The 22,941-nt window shown below is 70.9% G+C and overlaps 4 protein-coding genes across 4 annotated transcripts; 2 read left to right on the plus strand and 2 right to left on the minus strand.

The window, feature by feature from the left end:
- Window positions 1-1,558: 1,558 nt before the first annotated feature.
- On the plus strand, window positions 1,559-7,433 carry CARNS1 (carnosine synthase 1; the record flags this gene model as incomplete). Its single annotated transcript, XM_082318959.1, has 9 exons — window positions 1,559-1,569; window positions 2,444-2,675; window positions 3,051-3,140; window positions 3,339-3,826; window positions 4,226-4,406; window positions 4,990-5,075; window positions 5,494-5,725; window positions 5,820-6,091; window positions 6,207-7,433. The coding sequence occupies exons 1-9, from the start codon at window positions 1,567-1,569 to the stop codon at window positions 7,431-7,433; spliced, it is 2,811 nt and encodes a 936-aa protein (XP_082175085.1). The 5' UTR covers window positions 1,559-1,566.
- Window positions 7,434-10,466: 3,033 nt separating this feature from the next.
- RPS6KB2 (ribosomal protein S6 kinase B2) lies at window positions 10,467-14,097 on the plus strand (the record flags this gene model as incomplete). The annotated part of the gene is made up of 15 exons (XM_082317340.1): window positions 10,467-10,577; window positions 11,386-11,420; window positions 11,510-11,630; window positions 11,731-11,799; window positions 11,881-12,028; window positions 12,128-12,185; window positions 12,272-12,372; window positions 12,458-12,548; window positions 12,637-12,727; window positions 12,877-12,984; window positions 13,066-13,128; window positions 13,226-13,303; window positions 13,386-13,493; window positions 13,567-13,679; window positions 13,929-14,097. The coding sequence occupies exons 1-15, from the start codon at window positions 10,506-10,508 to the stop codon at window positions 14,095-14,097; spliced, it is 1,425 nt and encodes a 474-aa protein (XP_082173466.1). The 5' UTR covers window positions 10,467-10,505.
- A 657-nt stretch (window positions 14,098-14,754) lies between these two features.
- On the minus strand, window positions 14,755-16,378 carry PTPRCAP (protein tyrosine phosphatase receptor type C associated protein). Its single transcript, XM_082318813.1, has 2 exons — window positions 16,277-16,378; window positions 14,755-15,414 (listed from the first exon to the last, which is right to left on the minus strand). Exons 1-2 carry the CDS (start codon window positions 16,277-16,279, stop codon window positions 14,839-14,841), a joined length of 579 nt encoding a protein of 192 aa, XP_082174939.1. The 5' UTR covers window positions 16,280-16,378; the 3' UTR covers window positions 14,755-14,838.
- A 705-nt stretch (window positions 16,379-17,083) lies between these two features.
- On the minus strand, window positions 17,084-22,172 carry CORO1B (coronin 1B). Its single transcript, XM_082317113.1, has 11 exons — window positions 22,090-22,172; window positions 20,676-20,878; window positions 20,451-20,573; window positions 20,235-20,364; window positions 19,951-20,132; window positions 19,627-19,746; window positions 19,450-19,554; window positions 19,224-19,369; window positions 19,080-19,137; window positions 17,968-18,270; window positions 17,084-17,521 (listed from the first exon to the last, which is right to left on the minus strand). Exons 2-11 carry the CDS (start codon window positions 20,874-20,876, stop codon window positions 17,396-17,398), a joined length of 1,494 nt encoding a protein of 497 aa, XP_082173239.1. The 5' UTR covers window positions 20,877-20,878; window positions 22,090-22,172; the 3' UTR covers window positions 17,084-17,395.
- Window positions 22,173-22,941: the final 769 nt, after the last annotated feature.

The following is a 22,941-nucleotide window of genomic DNA, read 5'->3' on the forward strand; positions in this document are numbered from 1 at the left end:
TGTTTGTGTCTGTGCATGTGTGCGTGCATGCGTGCCTGCATGTTTGGGAGGGCGTGTGCATGTCTGCCTGTGTGCATGCACGTGTGCGTGCCTGCGTGTGTGCATGTTTGTGTCTGTGTGCATGCACGCACGTGTGTGCGTGTGCACGGAGCAGCGCGGGTGCGCAGGGCTGGGGACACCCCGGGCTCGTGGGGCGGTTGTGGCCATGGGGTGGCTGTGGGTGGCAGGGTGCGCGCAGGGCTCTGTGGCGTGGTGGCCCTGTGCTGGTGGCTCTGTGCCTGCCGGTGACGGTGACGGTGACAGTGACGCCGTGGGCAGCTGGAGCTAAGCCGGGGGACGTGCGGCCTGGCAGCTCCACCATGCTGGGGAGACGGGGGGCCGTGCCCAGCCTGGCCAGCTCGGGGACAGGGACAGGGGGACGGGGACACCCCGGCACACCAAGCCACCGCTCCAGGTCCCGCTGCGGCAGCGTGTCCCCATGGCCTCCCTCGCCATCTCTGGGGACGAGGCCAAGGACAGGGGTGCAAGCCCAGCTCAGGGCGAGGGTGCCAGCGCCTGGCGCGAGGTGCCCGTGCCCCCCCGGCCGCGGAGGGGACAATGGGGCTCTGTGCCGCCCGCCGTGCCCGCCACCTAATCCGGGCCACGGGGCCGGGGGCCGGGCACCCCGGGGTGGCGCAGGGGGGGTTTAAAGGCCAGAGCCGACTGCTGTCCCCTGTGCCAGGCGTCCCCGAGCCCGCGTCCCCTGCGTGCTCTCAGGCCGCGGCTCCCACCCCAAGGTACCTGGGGCAGGCGGTGGGACACAGCTGTCCCAGCTTGGGGACTGCAGGGCCATCTCCCAGCTGGGGACGGAGGGGGCACAGGGTGGTCCCCAGGCTGGGTGGGGGGCACAGACCTGCAGGGACCCCTGCGGCTGCCCCATATCTGGGTTTTGGGGGGGTCCTCGTGCTGGTGGGCACTCACCGGTGGGCAGGGGACCAAGCCGTGTGTCCCCTAACCCTGTCACTGGGTCCTGGCCACCCCGTGGGGACACCCTCCCCGTAGCCCCTGGGGTCCCGGACCCCCACGGGGCTGTAGGAGCTGGGCTGAGGAAGCCGGGGTGGGTGGCTGCAAGCAGGCACGGCTCAGCTCCGTGCCTCAGTTTCCCTCTGTGCCCAGGTCTGCCAGGTGCCCTGCAGGGAGCTGGGGCACCCCAGTGGGGTGGACAGGGAGGCCCTGGGTGCCCGGATCCGTGCCTCTGGGCTACCTTGGCACCCCAGGGCAGGGGTTACCCCCAGTTGTGCTGAGCTGGCGTGGGATTATGCTAATCCCTGCTTGGGCTCAGCCGGAGCTGCCGGGGTCACCAGGGCTGGCACCGAGGGGACAACCTGGGGTCACCGGAGCTGGCACTGAGGGTGGCCCAGGAAGGGTGCCTGGCTCTGGTGGGTGCTGCAGAAGGGGTGCCCTGGGCACTGTGGGGCTGGGGAGGGGGCTCCCCGGCGCTGGGTGGGGGTGGCTGGGGGGTGGCAGGTCCCCGAGGAGCCCCGCTGACTCTGCCTGTCCCTCTCTTGCAGCCCCTCGGTCACCAGGATGGTGAGTGGCCCCCGGGTGGGGGGGTCTGGGTGGATGTGGGTGCCCCATCCCAGCGGGGCACGGCCCCGGTGAGCCCCGGCGGTGCCGGGCACTGCCACGGGGAAGCGGGCGGCGTGGCGCGCTGTGCCCACCCGCCGCGTGACCCCGTGGGGACAAGGGGACGCTTTGTCCGGGAGCTGGCAGCCCCGGCGGCTGGCACTGCCCCGCTGGCCCCGAGGCGGTGGCTCTGTGCCCGGCACCCGCAGCCCCCCAGCACCCTGACACCCCCACCCATGCGTGGGCAGAGGCACCCTGTGCCCCTCTGCTCCGTGCCACCCCTTACCCCTGTGTCTGCCCCATGTCCCCCATGCCAGCACCCTACACCCATGCCAGCCCCGTGCCAGCCCCTTAGCCCCATGCCAACCCATTAGCCCCATGCCAGCCCCATGCCAGCCCCATGCCAGCTCCTTAGCCCTGTGCCAGCCCTGTGCCAGTCCCATGCCAACCCATTAGCCCCATGCCAGCCCCATGCCAGCCCCGTGCCAGTCCCATGCCAACCCATTAGCCCCATGCCAGCCCCATGCCAGCCCCGTGCCAGCCCCGTGCCAGTCCCATGCCAACCCATTAGCCCCATGCCAGTCCCATGCCAGCCCCATGCCAGCTCCTTAGCCTCATGCCAGCCCTGTGCCAGCCCCATGCCAACCCATTAGCCCCATGCCAGCCCCATGCCAGCCCCTTAGCCTCATACCAGCCCCATGCCAGCCCCATGCCAGCCCCTTAGCCCCATGCCAGCCCCATGCTAGCCCCTTAGCCCCATGCCAGCCCCATGCCAGCCCCGTGCCAGCCCCATGCCAGCCCCTTAGCGCTATGCCAGCGCTATCTCTGCCACCCGCAGCTCTCGGTGGACCAGATGAGCACGGAGCAGGCATCGAGCCTGAAGGAGCAGGAGTGGGCAGGGCCGGAGGCGCTGTGCCCGGGCTGGCTGGAGGACGAGGTCCCTGATGGCGAGATGCCCGAGGACAGCGGGGACCCTGGCTGTGCCACCCACGCCTACGAGCTGCTCCAGGGTGCCCTGCGCCAGGAGGGGCTGCCCCACACGCTGGATCGCTCTGCAGAGCCCCGCATGGGTGGGGGGCATGGGGGGCACGGGGAAGATGGGGTGGGGGGCACGGTGCCAGGCTGGGGACATGGGGGTGGCAGGGACTGGGATGGCGATGGGGGCACGGTGCCAGGCTGGGGACACGGGGGTGGCAGGGACTGGGATGGCGATGGGGGCACGGTGCCAGGCTGGGGACACGGGGGTGGCAGGGACTGGGATGGCGATGGGGGCACGGTGCCAGGCTGGGGACACGGGGGTGGCAGGGACTGGGATGGCGATGGGGACATTGTGCCAGGCTGGGGACATGGGGGTGGCAGGGGGCTCGCAGCCAGGCTGGGGTGCCAGGGACAGGGTGACAAAGGGGTCCCCAGCCTGGGGCTGTTAACCCTTGCCTTGCTGGCAGGATTTGGCCCACTGGACATGACCGTCTGCATCCTGGGCTCCCCCACCACCTTCCTGCCTGTCCTGCTGGAGGGTGGCACCCGCTGCCCAGGTGGGTACGGCCACCTCATCCCCATTAACCCCAGTACACACCAGTGCCAGCAGCTAATGCCACCTCAGGGTGCTGGGGCAGCCGCAGCATCACTCCCCCAGTGCTCCTGCCCTGGGTGGGTGCCCCCTTTGCCCCCCTGGGGGGTCTCAGGGCAGGGGGCTGGGGACAGCCGCTGCCCGTGCCCCTGCCTGCCCGCAGGTGCCATGGTGCTGTGCCTGTCGCCCGCCTGGGCCAGCCGGGTGCCCTCGGAGACGTCCCCGGGTGCCTGGTCACTGCTGCTGTCCCGGGGGGTCTCCTTTGAGGCGGGGGGCCGCAGCACCCTGGAGACCTTCGTGCCCCCCCGCCGGGCCAACTACGTGATGGGCACCTTTGCAACGGGGGACCCCGAGGGCGGCTGGGTGGGCGAGCTGGCCCGTGACCTCGACTGCCCCACGGGGGGCTCGGTCCCGCTCGCCCGCCGGCTCGAGGACCCGCTGGTCACCCGTTGGGTGCTGGCGGCCCGCGCCGGCCTGCCCGTGCCCCCCACCCTGGCCTTTGTCCTGGGGCCGAGGGCGGACTTGCCCGCGGACCCGGTGGCCCCTGGGGTGAGGCTGGTGCGGCTGGAGGACCCCCAGGGCCAGGAGAGCCTGGTGCAGGAGGAGGTGGGTGCCTTCCTGGAGGGCACCGCCATGGAGCCCTACAGCCAGGTGGGCACGGCGGGGCACGGGGGGCACCCACGGGGCAGGGACATAAGGGGCACAGCTGGGGTGTAGGGGTCAGGGGCATCCATGGGGCATGGCGGGCTGGGCAGGGGCACCCATGGGGCACGGTGGGGGCACAAGGGTGGGGGGCACCCATGGGGCATGTTGGGGCATTCGGGGGCACCTATGGGTCACAGGCAAGTGACATGGGGTGATAACTGTACCCAGGCGGTGGGGTGGCTGTTGGGGTGGTGGTGGCACGGGGTGGCACAGGGTGGCACGGCGGTGCATGCAGGTGGTAGGGTGGCACGGGATGGCACGGTGGTGCATGCAGGTGGTGGGGCGGCACAGAGTGGCACGTGGTGGTGGTGGCCACGGTGTGGGGTGACATGAGGGTGTACGCAGGTGGTGGTGCGGCCGGCGGGGTGGCGGTGGCGCGGGACGGGCGCCCGCAGCACCCACGGGAAGGCGGAGGGGGCGGCGGTGGCGCAGGCGGTGGGTGCCCGGCTCCACGGGCTGCGGGAGGAGGAGAGCGTCCTGCTGGAGGCCCTGGTGCCCACCGCCCGCCTGCCCGTGCCCCCCCCACGTAAGACCCCCGCCCTCGGGTGCCCACCACCCTGGGATGGGAGGGAAAGGCCCCCCGGGCTCCCTTGGGTCCCTGCGGCTGTGCCGGCCATGTGGTGGGTGGCCATTGGGGCACCCAAATGCCTGGGCTCCTGGGGCAGGGCATGAAGGTGGCCATCTGGGACCCTCACAGTCCCCATGGGTGGGGGAGAAGGTGGCCACCCTGGACCCCCACAGTCCCTTGGGTGGGGAAGAAGGTCACCCTGCACCCCTGTGGTCCCCTGGGGTGTGTGGGAGGGGAAGGTGGCCACCCTGGACCCCCATGGTCCCCTGGGATGGGGGTGATGGTGGCCACCCTGGACCCCCGTGGTCCCCTGGGGTGTGTCAGGGAGGAAGGTGGCCACCCCGGACCTCCGTGGTCCCCTGGGGCAGGGCAGGGTGGTGGGGTGACCACCTTTGACTCCCTACAGTCCCATGGGGCTGGGGGGTGACAGTGGCCACTGCGGTGCCACACGGGGTCCCAGAAGCCCACGGGGGTCGGGGGGTCGGGCAGGGACCCCCGTCCCCGGGCGGCGGCCGTGCCTGCCCTGTCCCTCGCCCCCCAGGCAGCCCAGCCCCGCGGCTGCCCGTGGCCCTGCGCATCTGCACCCTCGTCTGCAGGTCCTGGGGGGACCGGCCCCAGCTCTGCCAGGTACGGCCCCGCCCGCCCAGGCTCCTCCCCTTCGGGTGGGTGGGGTGGGGTGGGCGTGGCCGTGGGCATCCCCACCTGTGGGTGGGGTGCAGCCGTGGGCATCCCACCAGGCTATGGGGTGGTGGCACGTGTCCCCAGGCCCTGGTGGCCATCCATGTCCCCAAGCTGTGGTGGCCCTACATGTCCCCAGGCTATGGTGGCCATCCATGTCCCTGTGTCCTGGTGGCCCTGTGTGTCCCCAGGCTATGGTGGCCATCCATGTCCCCATGCGCTGGTGGCAGCCGCTGTCTCCAGGCCATGGGGAGACAGCCGGTGTCCCCATGCCCTGGGTCACTGTGTCCCCAGTCTACAGGGTGGCAGCCCATGCCCCCAGGCTATGGTGGCCATCCATGTCCCCATGCCTGGCATGTCCCCGCAGGTGGCGTGCGGCGTGGGGCGCGCGGAGGCGCCGGTGCGGCATGGGGCGGCGCTGCCCCAGGGCCTGGACTCCAGCCTGCAGCAGTGGGGGGTGGTGGCCCCGGGCCAGCGGCAGGCCCTGGCCACGCGGCTGCGGGGGGCCGCCGAGACTGCCATGGCCGCCCTCCTGGCCGCCGAGGCTGAGCTGAGCCCCCAGCAGCGCGGCGGCGCCCGCACCCACACCGACCTCCTGGGTGAGCACGTTGGGGGCCAGCACCAGTCCCCGGGGGCCACCCCATGGTGGTGGCACTGTCCCCGCGGTGCTGAGCACGGTGTCCCCGTCCCCAGGCGTGGACTTCTTGCTGGCGTGCGTGGATGACACCCTGGAGCTGATGGCCCTGTCCACCAACAGCCAGCGGTGCCTGGAGACCTGCCTGCTGGCCGAGGCCATGGGGCACGCCGTGGGGGAGCCCCCCGGTGACCTGCCCCGGCTGCTGGCCGAGGCCCTGCTGCACCGGGCGCAGTGTCACCTGGTCGAGGGCAAGGACATCCTGCTCATCGGGGCCGGTGGCATCAGCAAGAGCTTCGTCTGGGAGGCGGCCCGCGACTACGGCCTGAGGGTGAGGGGGCTGGTGGGCACCGCCATCAGTAGGTTTCAGAGTGAACACTGGGTGCCACCAGTCTGCAGGGGCCCCCACCTCTGTCAACCGTGGTGACGCTTCTTTGGGGACACAGATTCACCTGGTGGAGTCAGACCCAGAGCACTTTGCGGCCGGGCTGGTGCAGACCTTCCTGCCCTACGACAGCCGGGAGCACCGGCGGGACGAGGAGCACGCGGAGCGGGTGACGGAGCTGGTACGCGCCCGGGGACTGCGACCCCACGCCTGCCTCTCCTACTGGGACGACTGCGTGGTACTGGCGGCACTGGTGTGCCAGTGCCTGGGGCTACGCGGTTGCCCGCCCGCCGCCATCCGTGTGGCCAAGCAGAAGAGCCGGACCCACCAGCACCTGCAGCGGTGCCGCCAGGGCCGCCCGCCGCCCTCCGCCTTCGCCGTGCCCTGCCACCGGCTGCAGAGCCACGGGGACGTGGACCGGGCGGCCGGCGCCGTGCCCTTCCCCGCCGTCGCCAAACTGGAGTTCGGAGCGGGCAGCGTGGGCGTGAGGTTGGTGGAAAACGCCGGGCAGTGCCACGCTCATGCCGCCCGGCTCTGGCGTGACCTGCGGGATGACGCCGATCACCCGGGCATCGGGCTGGGCTGGGGCAACGCCATGCTGCTGATGGAATACGTGCCGGGTACCGAGCATGACGTCGATTTGGTGATCTTCGAGGGGCGGTTGTTGGGCGCTTGGGTGTCCGACAACGGCCCCACGCGTCTGCCCGCTTTCCTGGAGACGGCTGCCTGCCTGCCCTCCTGCCTGCCCGCCGACCGGCAGGCGCAGCTGGTGCGGGCAGCCCTGCAGTGCTGCCTGGCCTGCGGGCTGCGGGACGGCGTCTTCAACGTGGAGCTGAAACTGGGACCGGGTGGGCCCCGGTTACTGGAAATCAACCCCCGCATGGGGGGCTTCTACCTGCGGGACTGGATCCGGGAGGTCTACGGCCCCGACCTGCTGCTGGCGGCCGTGCTGGTGGCACTGGGGCTGCCGCCGGTGCTGCCCGCTCGCCCCGTGCCCCGCACCCACTTGGCCGGGGTTATGTGCCTGGGCTCGGAGCACGGGCCGGTCCTGGGGGGCGGCGGGGGGCTGGCGGCTCTGCGGGCACTCCAGAATCGTGGCCTCATTCGACTCAACCGTCTCTTCGAGGAGACGGCGGGGGCCGGCGAGTACGAGGAGCCCTGCCTGAGCGTGGCCTGCGGCGGGGCGACGCGGGCAGAAGCCTGCCTGCGCCTGCTGGGGCTCTGCCAGGCGCTGGGCATCGACTCGCCCCGCTACCCCGTCGAGCATTTTCTATCCCATTTTAAATAGCCCCGGGCAGGCAGCGGGGCCGGCGGGGGCGCAGGGGGCACGGGCACTGACCCGCTGACCCGGCACCCCCTCCCGCGGTCCCGCCGCCCTGGCATCCCCCCGGCACCCTGTCCCCTGTCCCACAGCTCCGTCATCTCCTCCCCTGGCATCCCCTGTCCCGGCACCCCAACCCCAGCATCCCCCCATCCGGGCACCCAATCCCCTGGCATCCCCCCCCCATTTCCCTGGCACCCCATCCCCTGGCATCCCCCCATTTCCCTGGCACCCCATCCCCTGGCATCCCCCCCATCACCCTGGCACCCAATCCCCAGCATCCCCCCAATCCTGGCACCCCCCCCCATTCCCCTGACACCCCATCCCCTGGCACCCCCCCCTGCCCTGGCACCCCATCCCCTGGCACCCCCATCACCCTGACACCCCATCCCTGGCACACCCCCCCCCCCCCCCCGTCACCCTGACACCCCATCCCCTGGCATCCCCCCATCACCCTGGCACCCCATCCCCTGGCACCCCATCCCCGTCACCCTGACACCCCATCCACTGGCACCCCATCCCCTGGCACCCTGACACCCCATCCCCTGGCATCCCCCCATCACCCTGGCACCCCATTCCCTGGCACCCCATCCCCTGGCACCCTGACACCCCATCCCCTGGCATCCCCCCATCACCCTGACACCCCATCCCCTGGCACCCCCCCCCACCGCCACCCTGGCACCCCATCCCCTGGCTCCCCCCAGCCCTGCCCCAGCACCCCCAAGCCTTGTCCCCGGCGTTCCCTGTCCCCACAGCCAGCAGTGGGGCCGTGTCCCTGCCGTGCCAGGGGACACGCAGGGGGACGCCATGCCATCCCCGCGGCAGAGAGGTTCCCCCGTTAACGAACTTTTGCTAATGGGGGGTGAGCGCAGCCCCCCCAGAGGCACCCAGGGCACCCCAGCAGAGCAGCGGGTGCAGCCTGGGGTGTGCTGGCACCCGCCGGCATGGGGAGACCCTACAATAACAAAGCAGCACGGGGAGACCCTGCAAGAACCGATCCATGGCAGGGAGACCCTACAATAACAAACCAGCATAGGGAGACCCTGTGAGAACTGACCTGTGGCAGGGAGACCCTACAATAACAAACCAGCATAGGGAGACCCTACAATAACCAACCTGTGGCAGGGAGACCCTACAATAACAAACAAGTGTGAGGGAGACCCCACAGTAACACACCTAGGTGGGGAGGCCCTGCAATAACACATCTTGAAGGGGAGACCCTACAATAACAAACCAGCGTGGAGAGACGCTCTGCTAACAGACCTGTGCGGGAAAACCCTACAGGAACACATCAGCACAGGGAGACCCTACAATAACAAAGGAGCACCTGGGGATTCCCCGTGGTAGCAGAGCAGCTGGGAAGACCCTCCGGGAAGAGACCTGTATGGGGAGACCCTACAATAACAAGCCAGCCCCAGGGACCCTAAATAACGCCTGGGACTTGGTCCAACCGGGCACGCGGTGCCGCCCCAGAGCAGGGTGGCCGGGCGTCCCACGGCAGCGCGGGGACACCCCCAGGTCAGCACCCTGCCCCAGCCACCCCGGGGACCCCCTGTGGCACCCAAACTCTGTGTCCCCAAGAGCGGAGGGTGGTGCTGCCACCCCCAAATGTCCCGAGTCCGGGACAACACCCACCCTGTAGTGAGAGGCAGCCCTATAGTGCCTGAGACCCTACAATAACAGCACATAGCCCCTGTAGTGCCCCAGACCCTACAATAACAGCACACAGCCCCTATAGTGCCTGAGACCCTACAATAACAGCACATAGCCCCTGTAGTGCCCCAGACCCTACAATAACAGCACACAGCCCCTATAGTGCCTGAGACCCTACAATAACAGCACACAGCCCCTATAGTGCCCCAGACCCGCAAACACACAGCCCCTATAGTGCCCCAGACCCTACAATAACAGCACACAGCCCCTATAGTGCCCCAGACCCTACAATAACAACACACAGCCCCTATAGTGCCCCAGACCCTACAATAACAACACACAGCCCCTATAGTGCCCCAGGCTCTACAATAACAACACACAGCCCCTATAGTGCCCCAGGCCCTACAATAACAGCACACAGCCCCTATAGTGCCCCAGACCCTACAATAACAGCACACAGCCCCTATAGTGCCCCAGACCCTACAATAACAGCACACAGTCCCTATAGTGCCCCAGACCCTACAATAACAGCACACAGCCCCTACAGTGCCTGAGACCCTACAATAACACACAGCCCCTATAGTGCCCCAGACCCTACAATAACACACAGCCCCTATAGTGCCCCAGACCCTACAATAACAGCACACAGCCCCTATAGTGCCCCAGACCCTACAATAACAGCACATAGCCCCTATAGTGCCCCAGACCCTACAATAACACACAGCCCCTACAGTGCCTGAGACCCTACAATAACACACAGCCCCTATAGTGCCCCAGACCCTACAGCAACACACAGCCCCTATAGTGCCCCAGACCCTACAATAACACACAGCCCCTATAGTGCCCCAGACCCTACAATAACACACAGCCCCTATAGTGCCCCAGACCCTACAGCAACACGCAGCCCCTACAGTACCCACGACCCTACAATAACACCACCGACCCTACAATAACACACGGCCCCTGTAATCCCCGCGACCCTACAATAACAGCAAAGCCCCACAGCCCCACGCACCACCGCCGCCCTATAAACCCGCGTGGACCCCGAGCGGGGAGGGCGTGGGCGCCGCTCCTCCCCCCTCCGCTGTCGTCACGGCGGCGCCGATGAGGTCACAGCGACGCAGAGTGGGCGAGGCAACCCCGCGGGGGGGGGATCCCCAGTAAAGGCTGTGAGCGGCCGGGCTGGCTCTGTCCTTGTCGCTGCGCCGCCTCCCCGGGCCCCGCCATGTTCCCCCGGGACTACAACTCCCGGCGTGCCCCGCGGCGGGGATGCCGGGGGTCCCCGCGGTGACGCGTGGGAGGGGCGTGGCCAAGGGGGCGTGGTTACCGGGGAGGGGGCGGGGCCATCGGGGCGGGTCCCGGCCGGGGTCCCGGTGCGACGCCGTCATGGCGGGGGTGTTCGACATCGACCTGGAGACGGAGGAGGGCAGCGACGGGGACGAGCCCGAGCTGGGCGCCGTGAGCCGCCACCGGGGCGGGGCGGGGGACTGGCACCGGCACCGGCTCGGGGAGGGGATCGGGGACCGGCTGGGGACGGGGGGCAGCGGGACCGGCGGAGCATGGAGCGGGGATGGGGACGGAGCGACCGGGATATAGGGACGGGGACACCGGGACCGGCTGGGGACGGGGAGGCGGATGGGGGCGCGGGGGGGGGGGGGGGAGCGGCACCGGGAGCCGGTGGGGACGGGGGGGACCGGGGACAGCGCGGGGATGCAGCGGGGCCCGCTCGGTGCTGGGGACAGGCGGGAGGGCGGGCAGCGGAGGGAGGGGGGACGGGGACGGGGACAGGGACGGGGACAGGGACGGGGACGGGGACAGGGACAGGGACAGGCAGCCGGGGTCCTGCCGGTGGCGGGGCCGGGGCGGCCGTGGGGACCGGGCACGGGGGGCAGGCGGGGGTCCCGGCCCCGCCGCCCCGGCCCGGCCGGGCAGAGGGAGGCTCCCGCTGGGCCGGGCCCTGCCTCAGCCCAAAAACATCCGGCAGGGCCGGCGCAGGGCACCTCGCCCCGCGCTGCCTGCACCCTGCCTGCACCCTGCCTGCCTGCCTGCTGGGGGCCCCTGCCTGTCATCCTGCTGCCTGCACCCTGCCTGCCCTGGGGCCCCTGCCTGCCCTGGGGCCCCTGCCTGCCATGGGTGCCCTGCCTGCCTGCCCTGGGTCCCCTGCCTGCGGTGGGCACCCTGCCTGCTGCCAGCCCCCTGCCTGCTGCCGGCCCCCTGCCCACCACGGCCCCCTGCCCGCCACTGACCGTGGGGTTCCCTCCCGCAGGAGATGGAGCTGGAGCCCCGGGGAAACGGCCTGGAGTAAGTGGGGTGCAGGCAGGGAGGGGCAGGCAGGGAGCAGGCAGGGGACAGGCAGGGGGTCCGTCCCCGCTCACCCCTTCTCCCGCCAGGCCGGTGGGGCACTACGAGGAGATCGAGATCTCGGAGAGCAGCGTCAACAACGGCCCCGAGCACATCGGTCCCCACTGCTTCGAGCTGCTCCGCGTCCTGGGCAAGGGTGGCTACGGCAAGGTGGGGGGCATGGCACGCCGGGGGGAGCCTTTGGGGGTGCCGGGGGGTGTGGGGGGGTCCGGCCATCCCCCAGCTGTTCCCCCCCCCCAAATCCATCCAGGTGTTCCAAGTCCGTAAAGTGCAGGGCACCAACACGGGGAAGATCTTCGCCATGAAGGTTCTGAAGAAGGTAACGACGTCCCGGCCCCCCTGGGGGGACCCTCCCTGGGGACCCCCCCACCCCGCTCACCGCCTTCCCCCCCCCCCGAAGGCCAAGATCGCCTGCAACGCCAAGGACACGGCTCACACCCGGGCCGAGAGGAACATCTTGGAGGCCGTCAAGCATCCCTTCATCGTCGACCTCATCTACGCCTTCCAGACGGGCGGCAAGCTCTACCTCATCCTGGAGTGCCTCAGCGGTAGGGGTGGGGGGCCAGGGGGGGTCCTGGGGGGGCCGGGGATGGCTGAGGGGGTCCCCCTTGGGTTGGTTTTTGTTTTGCTTTTTTTTTTTTTTACAGGTGGAGAGCTCTTCATGCAGCTGGAGCGGGAGGGCATCTTCCTGGAGGATACCGCCTGGTAGGGATGGGGTGAGGGGGATTTGGGGGGGGGGGGGACATGGACCCCAACGCCGCTTACAGCCCCCCCCCCCCGCCATTCCGCAGTTTCTACCTGAGCGAGATCACGCTGGCCCTGGGCCACCTGCACTCCCACGGCATCATCTACCGCGACCTCAAGCCGGAGAACATCATGCTCAACAGCCAAGGTGGGCTGGGGGGGGGGATTTGGGGGGCACAGGGGGGTCCCCAGGGGTGGCGTTGACACCCCCCCGCTGCCGCCATCTCCCGCAGGTCACATCAAGCTGACGGATTTCGGGCTGTGCAAGGAGTCGATCCACGACGGGGCCGTCACCCACACCTTCTGCGGCACCATTGAGTACATGTGAGCTGGGTGCAGCACTGGGGGGGGATATGGGGACCCCCACCCCACCCCAAACTCAGGGCACCCCGCACCACCCCCCCCTCCCCAGGGCCCCCGAGATCCTGGTGCGCAGCGGGCACAACCGGGCGGTGGACTGGTGGAGCCTGGGCGCCCTGATGTACGACATGCTCACAGGATCGGCAAGTCCCACTCCTGCTCTTTCCTCCTTGGGGTGTGGGGAGAAACATGGGTGGGGAGGGGGTCCCAGGGGTGGGGGGGTCCCCGGTGGGGTGATGCCGAGCCTTCCTCGCCCGCCTGGCTCTTCCTCGCCACCCGGTGCCTCTCGCAGCCCCCCTTCACCGCCGAGAACCGCAAGAAGACCATCGACAAGATCCTCAAGGGCAAGCTGGTTCTGCCGCCGTACCTGACGCCCGACGCGCGGGACCTGCTCAAGAAGGTACCCCCCCCTCCCCGGCTTGTTTATGTAGGTCCTACCAAAACACACCCCCCCTATACCCTTCTCCATCCCCTTTTCCAGTTCCTCAAGAGAAACCCCAACCAGCGAGTTGGGGGGGGCCCAGGCGACGCGGCCGATGTGCAGGTACAGGCAGGGGCGGGCAGCGGGGTGGGTGCCAGGCAGACACCCCCCCCCCGCCTGACGCCCCCCCTCCCGCCCCAAATCCCACCGCTGCCCGCAGAAGCAGCCTTTTTTCCGCCATATCAACTGGGAGGACCTGCTGGCCCGCAGGCTGGACCCCCCCTTCAAACCCTGCCTGGTAGGACTGGGGTGGGCAGGGTGGGCACCGGGGGGCACCCACGGGAGCACCCACCGCCTGTTCCCCCCCCCCCCCCCCGCAGCAGTCGGAGGAGGACGTCAGCCAGTTCGACACCCGTTTCACCCGCCAGACGCCCGTCGACAGCCCCGATGACGCCGCCATCAGCGAAAGTGCCAACCAGGCCTTCCTGGTATGGGGGGGACACGGGACCCCCACCCTCCGGCGGGGTACCCAGCACCCCCTGACACCCCCCCTGCCCGCAGGGCTTCACCTACGTGGCCCCCTCGGTGCTGGAGAGCATCAAGGAGGGGTTCTCCTTCCAACCCAAGGTGCGCTCCCCCCGCCGCCTCAACAGCAGCCCCCGTACCCCCGTCAGGTACCTGTCCCACCCCGGGGGGCATGGGGGGAAATTTGGGGGGGTGGGGGCAGCGGGGTGGGTGCTGCGGGGCACAGCAGCGGGAGGTGAGGGGGTGCTTTGGGATGGGGGCATTGGGGTGGGGGGGGGACAGGGGGCATTAGGGTGGGCACTGTGGGGTGGGGGGGGCAGTTCTGGGGGGGGAGCAGGGAAGACGGGGGGGCTTGGTGTCCCTGACACCCCCCCCCCCATGTGTGTGTGTCCCCCCAGCCCCGTGAAGTTCTCCCCCTTCGAGGCGTTCAAGCCGGGGGCGGCGGGGGAACCGATGGAGCTGGGGGCCAACCCGCCCCCCCCGCCCGAGGGCACGGCCCCGCTGCCCATCAAGACCTCCGTGGGTGCCAAGAAGCAGAAGGGGGGCCGGGGGCGGGTGCCCAGGTAGGGGTGGGGGGGCGGTGGGTGGGTGAGGGGGGGGGCGCAACCCGGGGGGAAGGACCCCGGTGGCAGGCGGGGGCGGTGGGGGGCCTGGTGCCCCCCCATGGGGTGGGGGGGTGCCCGGCGATGCTGCTTGTGCTCCAGCGCGGCCCCCTGCCCGCCCACGCTGCCGCCAGGCAGGGCTGGGTTTGGGGGAGCGGGGGTACCCCCCCCCCCCAAGGGGGTGGCTCCCCCAAGGGTGTGGCCTCCTGGGGTGTGGCCCCCCCCAAGGGTGCGCGTGTGCCCCCCCCGGGGGGTTGGCGTGGGGCCCGGCTGCTGGACGCGTGCCAATTAAAGGACTTGATGAGGCCACGGTGGTCCTGTGCTGGGTGGTCCGGGGGAGCACTGGGCAGGGGGGAACAGTTGCCCCACAAGGGTGGGGTTCAGGCCCCGCCCCTTCTTTCACGCCCCGCCCCTTTCCCAGGCCCCACCCCTTTCCCAGGCCCCACCCCTTTCCCAGGCTCCACCCCTTTCCATCAGGACCTTTGCCTTTCCCCCTGCCACACCCTTTCCATTGGCCACGCCCATTTCCCCAAGCCACGCCCCCCTCCCCCCCACCCCCTCCAAAACTGGCAGCCACGGACAGGCAGAGCTGCTTTTTTATTGGCCGGTGCCCAGGCCGGGGGCGGGCAGGGCCTGCAGGCAGGGCAGCAGGCAGGAGGGCGGCGAGGGCAGCGCGGGGGTCCCCGCTGCGGGCAGGGCGGGGGCGTCACAGGGCGGTGACGTGGGGTCGCGCGTCCCCCCAGGCCGCCGTCCCCGAAAAGGCGTGGAGGTCGCTGAGCAGGGCCTCGGCGCTGCCCCCCGCCGCCGGCCCCTCGCTCGGGGGGCTCCCCCCGGCTGCTTCGGCCTCCTCGTCCTCCCCGTCTTCCTCCTGCTCATCCTCCTTCTGCTTCTCCTCTTCCTCCTCCTCCTCCTCCTCTTCCTCCCGCTGCTCCTGGCTCTGTGGCATCAGCTCTTCCTCCTCATCCCGGGGGGCCGCCGCCGCCGCCACCTCCCCGTCCCCGCGGCAGGGTTGAGCCACGGGGCTACCGAGTCCCCGCAGCCGGTGCCAGCGTCCCCGCAGCAGCGCCAGGGCCCGGCGGCCCATGGGCCGGGGATGGTAGCGACCGGCTGAGAGCCGGCAGAGATGGTGCCAGGCTAATGCCAACCCCACCACCAGGCAGAGCAGGAGCCCCAGCAAGGCACCCACCGCCCGGTCGCTGCGGCTTCCCGCCGGCTCACTCGCCGCCACCAGCCCGGCCAACGCCAGCAGCACCGGTGCCGGCGGGAGCCACCGCGCTCCAGCCTGCGGGCGAGGGCAGCGGGGTCACTGCCATGTGCTTGGCACCCAGCCCGGCCCTTCCCAGACCTGGGGTGGCCGCCCCGTCCCGGAAAACGGGGTAGGGCCGGGGCGAAGGGCAACGGGCACGGGGGACAGGGGCTGTACGCCCCGCCGGCGGTGGGTGCCGGGCAGGTGGCCCAGCCGGCGCAGAAGCCGGCCCCATGACGGGAAGCCGCGGTTGGCGGGTGCCGCAGCACCTGCAGGTGCTGGGGGAGAGGAGCCGGGTCCTGCCACCCCCGCGCTGCGCCGCTACGGGGCCAGGCCGCCCCACACGGCTGCACAGCCCCACGGCAGCCCCACGGCACCCCTCACCCCTTCCCGCACCGCTGCGGCCCCACAGCACCCACCCCATGGCTCTGTGCCCCCCCCCCCCAGCCTCCGCCCTGGGTCCCAAGCCCCCAACCTGCCCCCCCCAGCCCCACCGTGCTGCCCTCACCCCCCAAAACCTGACCCTCCCCAGCCCCCCACATGCTGCCCTCACCCCCCAACCTGCTCCCCCCCGGCCTCACCGTGCCGCCCTCGCCCCCCAAAACCTGCTCCCCTGCCCGCCAGCTCCAGCTGCCCCCCCCACACACACCCCAGCCCCGCTGCGGGAGGGGGATCTGCCCCAGGGACCCCCCACTGCTGCCCCCCCCAGCCCCTGGTCGGGGGGGAGCCGAATTTGAATGAAGCACAGCCACCCCCCCACATTTAGCAAGGGAAAGTGAGGCTGGAGAAGGGCCTGTCCCGCCCCCCCCCAGCTCCCATTCTGGGGGTTGCCCCCCCACCCATTCCCCCCATTCCCAGACACCCCATCTCCCCTCCCGCCCGGTTTTGGGGTGCTCACCATCAGCGGGGTGCTGCCGGAGCGGGTTCTGGCGCTGCGGGTGCAAGCCGTGCTTGGGGGGGGCCCCCCCGGCGCTTCCTGCCCCCACGTAACGGATGTATCGGTGCGGGGGGAGGCGAGGTGCTGCCTGTCCTCCCCCCGCCTACCCAAAATGCACCCAGGGCCCTGAAACCCGGGGTGGCTGCCAGCCCTGGGGACCCCCCACCCACTGTCCCCCACTCCCCGCCATAGCCCTGAGGTCACCGGTGCCCCCCCCATCGTCCTGGGACCACTGAACCTCCCCCCCCCAGTGCTGTGCCTGGCTCTCTGGGGGCACCGAGGGGACCCCCCTGCGTACAGGGGTCCCCTGCCCCATGGCTGCTTTTGGCGGGGGGGGGGCAACATCTGCGCCTGCCACGTCCCCCCTTTTCCTGCTGAAGGCGGGCGAGCTCGTACCCGTGACCGCTGCGCCTTCCTGTCCCCCCCCCTCGTCCCCTCCAGCCTTCAGCGCTCCCTGGCCCCACAACGGGCCCCCCAACCCCCCAGCAAACCCCCCCATAGCCCCCCCAGCCAACACCCCCCCCCACCAGGGCATGTCCCCCCCAGCCCCCTGGCCTCACCCACCATTTTTCTTATAAAGTCCTTTATTTGGAGTGAAAATATAGATTTTGACCCTGCACTGTAGGGGGGGGGACAAGGAGAGGAGGGGGAAGAAGCCCCCAAAATATAGGGGGGACAATATTCCACAGCTGGGGGGGGGTAGATCATGCCCTGCCCCACAGGAAGGGGGGGAAGACCCCACCCCACCCGTGGACGGGGGGTGCAGGGGGTAGTGTTTGATCCCAGGAGCAGCCCCCCAGCCCGAGGACATGGGGGGGGGCATGGGAATGGTCCATGATTTGGGGGGGCAGCACCCAGTAAGGCAATGGGGGTGATGGGGGGGGGGGGCTGCCAGAGGGGCGGCCAGCCCTCCGATAGGAGAAGGACCCGGCAGCGGGTCGGGGGGGACCCCAGGGGGGTGGGAGGGCTTGGGGGACCCTGGGGTGCAGGCATGGTCCCTGGCAGGCGGAGGGGGGACACGGGTGTCCCCCGGCCGCGGTCCGCGGGGGCGGTGGTCCCTGAGGGGGTGGCGGCGGGTCGCTAGACGTGGCCGTTCTCGAGGCGGCTGAGCTGCTCCTCCAGGCGGGCGATGCGCTGGCCCTGCTCCGCCACCAGCGCCCGCAGCGCCGCCACCTCCTGCAGCACCTCCTCCAGCCGCCCGCCCCCCTGTGCGCCCCCCGTCAGCCACGCCCACCACGGCCACACCCTGACCACACCCATCCCCGCAGCCCCCCACCCACCACTCCCAGCCCAGCTCATCTCAGACAACCCCGCCCCCTGCCCTGGCCCCGCCCACCCTGACCACACCCCACCCACCATCCCAGCCTGGCCCTGCCCACATCACAGACCCCGCCCCACCACCCCACCCACAGAGATCCCACCCACCCAACCCTGGCCACACCCACTCCCACATGCCCCACCCACTTCCCCACCCTGGCCACGCCCACTCCCACATGCCCCACCCACTTCCTTACCCTGGCCACACCCACTCCCCAGCCCCACCCACTCCCAGGAGCTCACCCATTGGTCCAGCCTGCTCCCGCCCTCCAGACCCCGCCCTCCAGACCCCACCCACATAGGCCCCACCCACATAGGCCCCGCCCCACACATACCGTGGGTGCAGAGGGGAGGGTGCCCAGGGCCGGGGGTGCGCTGAGGCGGGCGGGGGCGGGCGCGGCGGGGGCCGTGGGGGGCGGCGTGGTGGGGCCGGCGGCGGCGGCGGCGGCGGGGGGGCAGCTCTCGTGGAGGAGGGTGCGGCGGCTCACCTTGAGGTCCCGCTGCTTGCTGGGGACGTAGGCCTGGCGCAGGGACACCAGCACCGGCCCCGCCGTCTGCCCCGCCACCCACTCCTCCGCCTCCATGGCCGCCTCGGGGCCCGCCGTGTCGGGGTACAGGTCGTCCTGGAACAGGTCCGACTGCGCCCACCCCCCCCAATGTCAGAGGGGCTGATGGGACCCTCCCGGGGACCCACACACAGCCCCCGCGAGGACCCCCCACCCAGGCACCATGTCCTGCCCAGGGACCCCACAGGGACCCCCACCCAGCCTGACTGGGGCCCCCCACCCAGCTCCCATGTCCTGCCGAGGGACCCCATCAATGCACTCGGGGACCCCCCACCCAGGTGCCATGTCCTGCCCAGAGACCCCACCCAGACCCCATGGGGCCCCCCACCCAACTCCCATGTGCTGCCACGGGGCCCCTATCAGGGCACTTGGGGACCCCCCTGCACCCAGCCTGACTGGGGACCCCCCACCCAGGCACCATGTCCTGCCCAGAGACCCCACAGAGCCCCCAGAGGGACCCCCACCCACCGTGACTGGGGACCCCCCACCCAGGCACCATGTCCTGCCCAGAGACCCCACACAGACTCCGCAGGGGGACCCCGACCCAGCCTGATTGGGCCCCCCCCCCCCCAGCCCCCATGTCCTGCCCAGGGACCCCTGTCAGTGCACTTGGGGACCCCCCTGCACCCAGCCTGACTGGGGCCCCCCCACCCAGGCACCATGTCCTGCCTAGGGACCCCACGCAGCCCCTCCCGGGACCCCCACCCAGCCCCGCTGTCCTGCCCCAGGCACCCTGCACAATCTGGATGGGACCCCCCCACCCCCAGCCAGCACGTCCTGCCCCAGGCACCCCACGCAGCCCCCACGGGGACCCCCACCCAGCCACCTCCCCCTGCCCAGGGATCCCCACCCTGCTGCCGTGCCCCCCGGTCCCCACTGACCTTCCTGGGCACCGTCATGATGATGGGCTCACACTTGCGCTCGTGCAGCTTGTAGAACCTGCCGGGGGACAGAGGGGGTCATGGCGGGGGGGGGGAAGGAAATGGGGGTCACCCTCCTTGTCCCCGCCGTGTCCCCGTGCCCACCTGGCGATCTCGCACTTGCTGACGTCCAGCCCGCGCTTGGGCATCCAGCCCATGCCGCGCTGGGGCTCCTTGCTGGTGAAAGTGTTGAGAAAATGGATGTAGGGCGGCTCTTCCGTGATCTCGAAGTACCGGATGCTCGAGTCACCCTGGGGACATGGCGTTAGCGGGGTCCACGGGCGGGGAGGGGACACCGCAGGCGAGACGGGGGGACACCGCGGGGCCCTACCTTGCCGCAGACGTAGACCACGTTGGTGTCGGGGTCGTAGAAAGGCAGCAGAGCCCCGTTGCTGGAGTCCAACTCCTGGAGCCCCATGGGTTCCTCCAGGTTCTCCTGTGGGGCAGGGTGTCAGCCCTGTGGGGACACCCCGACGCGGTCCCGTGGGACCCCCGGGGTGCTCCTCACCAGGTCCCACAGGGCCAGCTGCCGCTCGCTCATGCGACTGAAGCCGGTGGTGAAAATCTTGCCGTCGGCCAAGAAAATGGCCCGCATGGGCCGAGCCCCTTCGTGCGCCCGCTCCTTCTCCTGGGGAGGGGACGAGGGGGGGTCAGCAGCACCGTCCCAGCACCCAAGGGAGCAGGGGACAGGGACACTCGAGGGACACGGGAGAGTGGGGAGCACCAGGGGACAAGGGCAGGGCTTGGGGGGCGGGGGGTCTCCCCGCCGAGGACCAGGGCAGGATGGCTCCCTGGGGACACGGGCAGGGTGACAGGTCCCCCGGGGACTCACGGCCACCACGGTGCCGCGGCGGGGGTCGATGACGCGGACGCTCTTGTCCTTGCAGGCGGTGCAGAAGCGGGCGCCGTCCCGGCTCCAGCTGACGCTGTAGATGAGGTCGGGGTGCAGCCCCTCCAGGCGGTACAGCTCCTCCGCCGTGCCCACGTTCCAGATCAGCACCACGTTGTCACAGCCTGGGCAAGAGCGCGGCGGGGGGGGGGGGGGGGGTTGTCACCTCGGCCACGTGTCCCCCTGCCACCGAACGCGTCCCTCTTGACACCCCCCGGACCCCGTACCCGCGCTGAGCAGGACGTTGCGGGCGGTGGGGTGCCAGGTGACGATGCCCACGCGTTTCGAGTGCCCCTCCAGCACCACCACCGGCTCCGTCAGCGGCAGGCTCAGCCCGTTCTCGGGGATCTGCCAGACCTGCAGGGACAAGAGGGGACATTGAGCAAAGCCAGGAGGGGGGGACACCCCTCACGGCGTCCCCCCGCCCTCCGCCACCCCCTCACCATGACGGTGCAGTCCTCCGAGCCGCTGGCGATGACGTAGTCGTTGTGGGGACACCAGTCGATGTCGAGGACGGGACCCGTGTGCCCGCATACCGTGGGGTACGACTTATCGATGCGGCCGGTCTGGGGACAAAGGGACACGGGGAGGGGGTCACCCACCAGCGCGGACCCCCCCCAACCCCGGCTCCGTCCCCGCGCTGGCCGCCCCGGTATCGCCGTCGGCACCTTGTGCAGGGGTAGGACGAGGAAGGCGCCGCCGCCGCTGGCCTCCACGATGATGGCGACGAAGGAGGGGTTGACGGCGCAGAAGGTGCTGTCCCAAGTGACACGGGAGACGCGGATGTCATCGTAGCACTGCTCCGTCTTCACCGGTTGCCCGAAAACGTGCCGGAACTTGCTTTGCCGCACCACCTTCCGAAACGACATGGCTGGGGCGTACCCCGTGCCGGGGTCAGCGTCGGGGGGGGACCCCAAAATGTGTGGGAGAGCCAAGGGCTCAGCCAGGGGACAAGGGAGGTGGCACGGAGCGCCCAGGGATGTCGGGGGGACACACACACTTGTCCCCGTCCCCCGCCCCGGGTAAAGGGCGGCTCGGCTCCTCCCGGGAGCGGGAAGCTGGGGCTGCCCTGTGCCCGCCGGGCAAACAAACCCCTCCCTGCCCTGCCCTGCCCCGCGGCGGGGGGCTCGCAAGGGGACAGGGAGCGTCCCTCCCGGAGCGGGGACAGCGGCGGCCCCCTCCAGAGCTGGGGACGGGGACAAGGGTGTCTGGCCCCCTTGGGCAGAGGGATGGGGACAGAAAGGAGGGCAGGGACGGTGCTGGTGGGTCAGGGGATGAGGACAGGGATGGGGACAGGGACGGGGACAGGGACGGGGACAGGGGTGGCCCCACTGGGTAAGGGGATGGGGATGGCGCTGCTGAGTGAGGGAACAAGGATGGGGACAGGGATGGAGACAGGGATGGGGACAGGGATGGGGACAGGGATGCCCCCACTGCGTAAGGGGACACAGATGGCCCTGTTGGGTGAAGGAACAAGGATGGGGACAGGGACGGGGACAAGGATGGGGGCAGGGGTGCCCCCACTGGGTAAGGGGACAGGGATGGCGCTGCTGAGTGAGGGAACAAGGATGGGGACAGGGATGGGGACAGGGACGGGGACAGGGATGGGGACAGGGATGACCTTACTGGGTAAGGGGACAGGGACAAGGACAGGGGTGCCCCCACTGGGTGAGGGGACAGGGATGGGGACAGGATGGGGACAGGATGGGGACAGGGACGGGGACGGGGACAGGGATGGCCCCGCTGGGTAAGGGGACAGGGATAGGGACAGGGACAGCGACAGGATGGGGACAGGGACAGGGACGGGGACAGGGATGGGGACAGGGACAGGGATGGGGACAGGGACAGGGACAGGGACGGGGACAGGGACAGGGACGGGGACAGGGATGGCCCCGCTGGGTAAGGGGACAGGGACGGGGACAGGGGTGACCCCCGGGAAGGAGGACGGGGGGGACCTCGGGGGACGGGGACGGTGGCTCTGGGTGCGGGTGCGGGTCCCGGTCGGCCCCCCCAGGCCGGGCCCCGGGGCTGCCCCATCCCCGCGTCCCCGGGAGCGGGGCCGGGGCCCGTCCCCGCACTCACCGGCGGGCCGGGGCCGGGGCCGGGGCCGGGGCCGGGGCCGGGGCCGGTGGGAGCGGGCGGCGGCGGCGCGCGGGGCCGGTGGCGGAGGCGGGAGGGGGCGGGGGCAGGAAGTGACCGGGGCGGCCCCGCCCCGCCCCGCCCCGCGCATGCGCCCCGCGCCGGGGCGGGGCCGGTACCGGGGAGGGCGGGGCCGGTACCGGGCGGGGGGGGTCCGGTACCGGGGGGGCGGTGTCCGGTACTGGGGGGCACCGGGAGCCGCGGGGGCACGGGGGGCACCGCGCGGGGCAGGGTCCCCGTGGGCAGGGTCACCCCGTGGGAAACGGTCACCCCGTGGGGCAAGGTCCCCGTGGGCAGGGTCACCCCGTGGGGCAGGGTCCCTGTGGGCAGGGTCACCCCGTGGGAAACGGTCACCCCGTGGGGCAGGGTCCCCGTGGGCAGGGTCACCCCGTGGGGCAGGGTCCCCGTGGGCAGGGTCACCCCGTGGGAAACGGTCACCCCGTGGGGCAGGGTCCCCGTGGGCAGGGTCACCCCGTGGGACACGGTCCCCGTGGGCAGGGTCACACCATGGGGCATGCTCACCCTGTGGGCATGGTGCCCCCGTGGGACACGGTCCCTGTGGGCAGGGTCACCCCGTGGGGCAGGGTCCCGGTGGGCACGGTCACCCCATGGGCACGGTCACCCCGTGGGGCAGGGCCATCACCCCACGCGGTGGCCAGGCACGGGTCCCCCGTGGGCACCCACAGAGCCCGGCCAGCGCCACGCTGCGCCCCACGTCCCCACGGGTGGCCGTGCCCCACTGAGCCCCCATCTTCGTGGGTGGGCACAGGGCTCAGCCCGCGCGTGGGGCCCGAG

This window comes from Platalea leucorodia (genome assembly GCF_965183815.1).
Source record: "Platalea leucorodia genome assembly, chromosome: 7".
In the NCBI taxonomy this organism is placed as follows: domain Eukaryota; kingdom Metazoa; phylum Chordata; class Aves; order Pelecaniformes; family Threskiornithidae; genus Platalea; species Platalea leucorodia.